The sequence below is a fragment of the Nicotiana tabacum genome, chromosome 3 (assembly GCF_000715075.1).
Source record: "Nicotiana tabacum cultivar K326 chromosome 3, ASM71507v2, whole genome shotgun sequence".
NCBI classification, from domain to species: domain Eukaryota; kingdom Viridiplantae; phylum Streptophyta; class Magnoliopsida; order Solanales; family Solanaceae; genus Nicotiana; species Nicotiana tabacum.
The window spans coordinates 210,623,283-210,632,629 of NC_134082.1; the positions used below are offsets into that span (position 1 = coordinate 210,623,283).

A 9,347-nucleotide genomic window follows, 5' to 3' on the forward strand; every position below is an offset into this window, starting at 1 on the left:
TACACATAATTATTTTTTATATGATGTGATAATAAAAAATTATTTTATATTGTCTGTTCATAAAATTAAACTTTTCTTTGAACGATAAGAGTACCATGGCTGACCCAGCATGTGATTTATATCATTCACGTGGGAAGTTATCTTTTATTGCTTCACATTTTACACTTGAAACATGTGATGAAATACAACAAGTGGACCAAATTTGTGGGGAGTTTATTTCGTATGATCTTCGTACTGTGAAAGCTCACAACAATATTCCTCTTTCATTTTCTGTGGTAAGACCTACCAAGTTTCGTAACTTTTCCATGTTTTCTTCTCATTCAAACTGTCTTCTTTCAATGAATAGTTTAGCTGTGATTTTGAATTCTCTTTCTTTTTCCACTTTGCCTCTTCTTTTCTAAGAGGAGCCTTGACGTAACTTGTAAAGTTGCTACCATGTGACTAGGAGGTCACGGGTTCAAGCCGTGGAAACAGCCTCTTGCAAAAATGTAGGGTAAGACTGCGTACAATAGACCATTGTGGTCTGGCCCTTCTTTTGACCCCGCACATAGCGGGAGCTTAGTGCACCCGGCTGCCCTTGTTTGCCCTCTTCTTTCCTAAATGAAGAACGTTGAAATATGTGAACATCTTATCGGGAAGCTTAAAGCTTTTGATAGGCCAAACACACGAAAATCCTTTTTATGTAGTAGTGAGATTCGAATATATAATCACTTTTAATTACCTGCTCTTCTCTGGTATCATATATATTTTTGATTTGTGTGACTATTTCAATTAAAAATTTAAATTATTGAAGATCAAGAGCAACTGTAATTAATTTATTATACCTTTAACAAAGAAAACTCTAAGAATTTCTTTTTTAAAATACTTGGGAGTGTAATTAGGGGGACTATATGCATTGTGGAAAGTATATATGCTAATCAAATTCATCTTCTAACAGCCAGCCAATTCTTGAATAACTAGCTTTAAAGTACGCGCATTGCGCGTGTTATCCATATCAATGAATATAAAATTTGAAAATTATACAAAGATTATCAAACTATGTGATGAGTTATAAAATAAGAAAAAAAATTAAAATGTACAAGCTTAATAAAGACTATTGATCATTTTTAGCCAACTTAATAAAGAAAAAAAATTATATCACGCAATTGTATTCTAATGCCTTTACATAACTTCGATATATGAGTTGTGCATTTGCTTTAATAGCTCAAATAGAGAATAATATGTTGACTTGTATTCAAGTATCATGTAAAATATACTATATTCTCATAGCCTTAAAGAAATAAATTCTATTTGCTCAAAGTACCTAATATAAATTTCATGTTAATCTTATTGAATTCAAATTGAAAATGCGAAAAATAATAAGATACTCCATATATTGTTAGATATAATTAATATATAAAGAATTTTATTAGATTAGTAATACTAAAATCCAACAAAATTTATTTCTAGAAAGAAATAAATGATATAATTTAGTCATTATATCATTATGATATAAGTTAAATTTGCTTAAACATTATTTATATTGTTAATGTACTCAAAATAAGTTAAATTATCTACGTTGTTAGAGTATTATTTAGCTGCAAAATTCTAATGTAGGATATAGTGTTGGAGTACAAACCCATAATCAAACATTAGTAAACAACTATTAAATAGAAAATTATAATTTGAGATTTTAACCAATATAAAAAATATGCATGTACACTTTGTTTCGGTTATATAAACTAAATTTATTAAACGTGTATGTTTTTGCATGTCACACTTATAAAAGTTCCCAAATGTTTTTTAGATATTTCAATATAGTTAGTAATCTTCCTTAAATATGTAGTATACGCTTGCAAAATTTATTTTTTTAAATCCTAAATATTAGGAGCTTTTACATTAATTATATAAGGAAATATATAATAACAATAATTTTAGTTAATTTAAAATCTTAAATTTTAGGAAAAATTATCAAATGACAATTTTGTCTAGTATGAACTTTATTTTTTAAGGGTGTAAAAGGCGAACGACATTTCGCTAAGGGCCTTCGTGCTTTTAATATAATATAGTTTTAGCATACACGCGTTGCGCGTGTCCCTCTTTTTAATGAAAAATAAAATTTTATAAATAAAATAAATAATATTCAAAAATATGTTTATGTTATTATATAAAATTAAGAGTAGTTCTTCCTTAGGAGTTTGATCTAGTCTAATAGTTCTTCCTTCAGTAGTTTCTCTTGCTTGCTTGCTTTATTATACAAAAAAGGTTATAGGAGTAGCGTTTGATTGAAAGGTAAAAAATCATTCAACTTTACTTGAGGACTTGGGTACGTACATTGCATGTATATTTCATGTAAAAAACTTTATGTAAGATAGTTTACCAACAATTAATTTTTGTTTATCTTTACTCATTTTACGGTACTGCTAAAGCTGTAACCTTATTCTATTAATAACTTAATAATCATATAGGCATCCGAACTCGATTATTATTAACAATTTTTATATTATTTTTTTTTTGCTCAATTATTATCTTATTTTACCTAAAATTTCTTTCTAAAGTACTTTTACCCGCGACCAATTACATATATATGTTCTTTTTATATTCCTATTTTTGTGTACAAAATATATATTGATTAACTTATTCTACCATTTAAAATAATGTCACATTTAAAAAAATTATCATTTGATTATTTCTTAATATTTAGACAATAAAAATGGACAAAACTTATAAGTATATTTCAAATTCTACGTCCTTATTGTTAAAAGAAAATAGAATGTCACAATTGCTTTTTAAAGTCTAAATTCATGTCACCTTAATATGAATTATCATTAATGTTTTCATTTTTTTAAAATCAAAACTATGACTTAAATGCACTATTTCTTACGTGCCTTTTTAAATATTAGGCATAAAATTGATGGATCAGTTATTTACTTTAATTTTATTTAAAACACACGTTATTTACTTTTTTCACAGAATATATATCCATGAAAGCAACATGTAAGAATTATAATTATGTGACATATATAATTCAAATAAGAAAAATATTTAAGTTAAGTAAAGTTTTAATTGACTTTAAAGTCCTAAATTTTAGGGTTTCCTGCCTAGTGTTCAATGGAAAATAATTTAATAACAAAAATTTTAGTCAATTTCAAGAACTAAATATTAGGAGAATAATTAAATGACTATTTTGTCTAGTGTGAACTTCAATTTTAAAGGGTAAAAAAGGCGAACGACATTTCGCTAAGGGCCTTCGTGCTTTTAATATAGTATAGATAGATAGATATAGATGTATGGACTATACGACAATAATGGAAAAAGAAATTAAACAATTAATGAATCAAGACAATGGTCCAACAATGATCAACTTATGCTACATAAAACGACAAATGACGTGAAAGATCCTTCCTAAATAAGTATGAGGCTAAACATCAAGTTTGTGTAAGTCTTTGAAGTGCCTAAGTGGGTTGTTGTTTCCATTAGTACATTAGTTACGCGTAAAAAAAGTTATAACAAAATATCAAGTACTTTTGATTAATAGGGCATGCAAATTTAGAGGCGAAGTCGAGATTTAAACTTTTTGAGTTTTAAATTGCAAGATAATGCGTTTAGGGGTTTCGTTTGGGTTCTTAATTTAATTTTTGTATATATTTAGTGACCTTTTTAATAGCAATACAGAAATATTAGAATTAAAGCTATTGAGTCCAGCCGAACCAATTTGGCCCTGATTACTTACTAATCAAAATGATGAAGCAACATGTTATGAAAGTTGGATGTGAACTGATAGAGACCATGTGAAGACTTCCTTCTAAATACTTAAAAGTTAGGCTCACGTCGGACTTCATCCATGCAAATCCATGCACAAATGTAGTTAATTGTGGAAAGCCAAAGATTGAAATTTCTCAAAATAGCTATATTGCCTTTCCACACGTCCATTTCGAGTGAATTCAGTTCGGTATATGTTGGCAGCCCGTACATATTAGTAATTTTGAATGATTTACGTTGAATTTAATTTATATATTCATACTGTACGAAAATCTTACTCTAGGTAACGTATTTCACTTTTTGTAATTTAGTCTATATGGCCTTTTCCCCGTCCATTTTTTGTTTATTTTTTAATTTATTATTACTAATTTCATTTTGATGTATGATAATACATATTTCAGTACTCTAATATAATTAATCAAAGTGGTGTCTTTTTCAAAACGAATTTTCCAATCACTAAAAGTAATTAGCTTAGATAAGTAGTTGCTGAGCTTGCATATTATTCGTCAAGTGATTACCACATTTTCGATTTAGAGGCAGATTAATAGCCTGTTTGGCCCAACTTTTTCAAACCTAAAAGCACTTTTTTTATAGCCTGTATTGGCCTAGCTTTTTCAAAAAAAAAAAAAAAAGTGTTTTTTATTTCAAAATTGAAGTGTTTGGCCAAACTTTTGGAAGAAAAAAAGAGAAACAATTTTGGAGAAGCAGAAAAAAGTAGCTTCTCCCCAGAAACACTTTTGAGAAAAATATACTTAGAAACACTTTTTAAAAGCTTGGGTAAATACTAATTGCTGCTCAGAAGTACTTTTCAAATTAATTAGCCAAATACAAACTAATTTTCACCAAAAGTACTTTTGAAAAAAATACTTCCCAAAATAAGCTGATTTTCGAAACTTGGCCAAACAGGCTATAAGACAAACATGATTATTGCATGTTTCTTTTAGGAAAAACTATCCATAATAATAATATAATTAGAAGGAAAAAAAAAAGGAACTAAACTCTTTTCCAAGTGTTCATGATTTAATGGATTAACTGATCACCGCCATTTCCCTTAATTAATTACATTTTCCCTACTTCTAGAATTCCCCTCTTGCATGGTTGATACACAATACTGTGAAGATATTTTACAATATTAATGTATAGTTTAACATATGATAGCAAATTAGTTGCGCATCATTTTTATCAAGTTACAAAAAAGGGAGTAATTCTTATCATAGAAATTTACCTGTAATTACCATGTACTTAAGTAACTTGATTGTGTATCTATTTACAATACTGTTAATTAATGCATAAAAGTTAAACTCATAAGTTTGATAGTTGTATTACACAGTGACTCATGAAGCAGGAGAGACATGGGAATATGATTCGGAATTTTTAATGCTTTACATATATAGCTATATATTAGTTGGTTGCATCATTAAGCAATTGCATGGACCAAAGGTCCTCCATGCTCCAAATATTTTCATTTGTTTCAGCTGGAAAATTGGCCTGAAAATTAGTTGTGCCCATATTATTTCCATTGTAAGATGATGGAGAGTAGGTTTCAATGGTATTATTTTCAGTAGAAACTTGGCTTGTGCTTGCTTGTTGATGATGGTTGTTCTCAGAATTTGATGATGGTCTAATATTCATGCCTTCATCTGCTTGTTTAATGTGCTTTTGAATCCTTGTCCTCCAGTAGTTCTTTATCTCGTTATCTGTTCTTCCTGGCAAATGCTTTGCAATTTTTGACCACCTGTTCAAAATGATTAGTTTAAATTCTTTGCACTAACGTATATAAAGTATTTGCACAATCAAGTCACAACATTATAAGGTAATTACAGATAAATCTCTATGATAAACATTACGTAGTTGATAACCTGGTAAAAATGATAACCTGCTATCGTATAGGTTAAATTAATTATATTATTAGTGTGAAAAATATTTACACATGTAAATTAGTGGTATAACTTAAATCCTTCTAATGAAGTGTATTTTCTTTAATTTGTTCTGCTAACAATCGTCTACCAACTTGTATACTGATCACCATCTAGTCTAGTCTAGATAATTATTATAATATTCTTTAATCCTGATAATGTCTTTACTCTTTAACATGAGACTTTTATATATATATATATATATTGCACCTTCTGGTAATTATTTATAGCATTATGGCTGCGGATGCGATAATGTACCAAATTCTCGACTGGAAAGTAGAGCACTAGTAATTCCATATTGATATAAGTGTTTTTCAGTCACGTTTAATTTGTGGCTGAATTCAAGTCTGTTTTTGCCTCCATTTCTTATATAAAGGAAACTCAACTGTCAAAATGACTTTGAAACTAGGGAAAGCCACAAAAACCCTAACTTCCAACTAATAACTCATTTCCTAATTCCTACATTCTCCAATGCCTCCAGAAGGATAAAGGGTTGTTCAACAGAATACTTTACGATAAGAGTCAGCAACCACCGCCAAAGGATGTGGTGCAGTGGATAGGGATGCTCCTCCCTTAACCAGAGGTCTCGAGTTCGAGCTCTGGGTATGGAAAAATCCTTGATAGGGAGCGCTACCCCCCGAATGGGGCCTTACCCGGTGCGAATCCGAATATAGTCGGGCTCCAATGCGAGTGCCGAACACCGAGTGGGAAACCAAAAAAAAAGAGCCAGCAACCTGCTTGACGAACGTCAGCGACAGAGACATCAAAAATTGGTCCGCGGGAATCGCGATAGAGAATAAAGTTACTGCGGGGGGCGTTTTCTAATTCTTCTGTTTCAATTTGGATAACAAACTTTCCTTATTAGTCCGTTTTAAAAAGAATGACACATTTATATAATTGGAAATAGTTCAACTTTAAACTCTCATTTTACCCTTAATGATAAGTTTTTATAACTACACAAATGTCATGGTCCCACAAAGTTTTTACCGCTTAAGCTTTTAAGATCACAAGTTTCAAAAATTTTCTTTTTATCCTTTAAACTCTGTGTCGAGTCAAATTACCTCATCTAAAATTAAACGGAAGGAGTACTACAATAGAGGTAACAAATTTTATACCACGTGTATATAACTTAAACTCCGACTGTAAAAACCTAGGGTAGGAAGAGGGGGGCCTTGTCTTCATAAAAAGCCAAAAGAATAAGGTAGCTGTCTGCTTCAATCAAAGCAAATTGGAGAAGAGCTTCTGCTTCGATCTTTCAACTGATAGATTAAAGGCCTTAGCATGTGATTCAATTCAATGGGTTCTTCTTTAGATGGAAATTACTTCTATTCTTTTGGCTCAGCTCGTTCACAATATCTCATGGTTTTAACTAACTTAGTAACATTATAAAAGAATAATTATAGATAATTATACATTAAAAAGTAGGGTTGGTAATCAGAAACATAAGATAACAACGTTAAAATATACTGATAGTGTAAAAATATGTATATAAGTATTAAGTGAAATCCATGTGTCATATCCTGCTATAATGCAAGGCTGAATCCCTGTCCTTGTTTACTAATTATGGTGGCCAAATGAGTTTGTAATTAATCATAATATTTTTCTATGTATATTGTAAAGCATAATAAATTAATGTAATTACTGTAGAAGTGACATCGTTTTGTACTTTCATGTTAATTAATCAACTTGGACGGAATACCCTTTACGTGATTAATCTTAAAGAATTTCAGACTGTCAAATCAAGCCGTAAACCCAAAAATGGTTGACGAAAAGTAATTCAAATCTTCCCAAAAATAGAAAATATTAGAAGATCGATGTACGGAGTTGCTTCCGTAGAATAAAATCTTTGAACACAACTTTTACACGTTGTATGAGTAATAATTTAATAATTAAGTCGGTCAGGAATTATACATATATTCTTTTTCATACTATATATACTCGTATAAATAAATAAAAAATTCAATAAACAAATCTTGGTTACATCTCGCACGTTGCAAATTCTTCCTCACTCTCTCACATGCCAAATCTAGTTCTATGAACCAATTTTGGAAAATTTCTCTTTGTCCACTCAACACAAAAGACACTCATATGGGAGAATCAAAAACTTGAAGAAGAAAATTACACCATTTTTTTTATAAAAAAAAATTTCCAACTATATATTTCACTTGATGTAATAATCAAAATACTAGAAGTAAATTTATTAATTAATAACTCACCTGTTTCCCCATTTGGCATGCAGTTCCATAATCAAGAGCTGTTCTTCAGGTGTAATATTTCCCCTCCGAACATCCGGCCGGAGATAGTTTAGCCACCGGAGTCTACAACTTTTTCCAGTACGCTTGAGACCTACCACAATTTAAAAAAGTAACATTTAATATATATAAACTAAAAAAATAAAAATTCGGAACTACTAAGGTTATGGTTTAGTGGTATATATAGTAGTGGGAGGGAGTTTTCTTGCCACATACTAGGTGTAGGTTCAATTTACACGGTACAATATATAGATTCACGTGAACTCATTAATTTTTGTCTATATTCTTTATATATACTAATTAAAAAGTTCACTAAAAATATTTGATTGTAAACTCAGTTATTATTGTAGATTAACTTGAGACCGTTGTTAAAGTCTATAAATTTCAAATCCTTGATTTGTCTCTGATTCACACTATTCTTTCCCGTTCCCTTACACTGATCTCTCATGTAAGAATTTTTTTTTTTTAATAAAAGGAAGAAATAAAAGAGAGGAAGAACAAGTGTACAAGACGAAACGGTATTTAGGGTTCATTTTAATTAAAAAAAAGAGAGTTAGTCCTAGTTAATTAATTACCAGCAGATCGAGCAAGGGAATTCCAAACACCTTCACCATGATTAGCTATATAATTGATGAGAATCAAATCTTCTTCCATAGTCCAAGGACCTTTCCTAACTTCAACATCGTGAGAATTGCATGTTCTTTTATTATCCATTTTTTTTATGAGAGTGGGAAAAGAGGAAAATATAAAGGAGAGAAGAGAGAGATAAGGTGGTTTTTAGATGTGGGATTTTGACGAGGAACTAATGTTAGTTGGACTTATATTTATAGGGGCTAACTAAGATGAGATTTTGTACTAGTAATTCAGTCTTTAATCAGCCAGGCACAAAATAACTTTTAGCCTAAGTTGCTCTAAATAAATTCTTAAGTGCCTTAATATACTTATAAATCGATACTGCTAATATATCTATACTATATTAAAAGCACGAAGGCCCTATCGAAATGTTGATCGTCTTTTTTACCCTTCGTAAGTGAATTCTATATTGGATAAAATTGTAATTGTAGTAATTAATTTTTTTATTTTAGGAAAAAATATAATAGCGTGTGATTTCCTTTTGGTTCATGATTCTTTAGATTTTACTTTGTTTAGGATTCTTTCCGTATTTTTTTGTATATTTTTTGTTTCGTTTAGGTTTAGGATCTAGACTAGAATAGATTTTTCTTACTTTATAGTAATGCTTTACTTACATTGTATCTTTTCTTTGTTTAATTAGGTTTAGATTATCAATAGTAGGTTTTATGTCTTCTCTTTAGGATTTTAGAATTTTAGGACCAAAATAATTTAGAATAAGGTGGTCAATAAGGAGCTGACCACAACTATAAGAGAAACCACAATTTTTATATTTTTTATCATAAGCTCTTCATAGTATCGACATCTA

At 29.9% G+C, this 9,347-nt stretch overlaps 1 protein-coding gene across 1 annotated transcript; it reads right to left on the reverse strand.

The window, feature by feature from the left end:
• Positions 1-4,946: 4,946 nt before the first annotated feature.
• Positions 4,947-8,712, reverse strand: LOC107818761 (MYB-like transcription factor EOBI). Its single transcript, XM_016644811.2, has 3 exons — positions 8,485-8,712; positions 7,874-8,003; positions 4,947-5,476 (listed from the first exon to the last, which is right to left on the reverse strand). The coding sequence occupies exons 1-3, from the start codon at positions 8,621-8,623 to the stop codon at positions 5,143-5,145; spliced, it is 603 nt and encodes a 200-aa protein (XP_016500297.1). The 5' UTR covers positions 8,624-8,712; the 3' UTR covers positions 4,947-5,142.
• Positions 8,713-9,347: the final 635 nt, after the last annotated feature.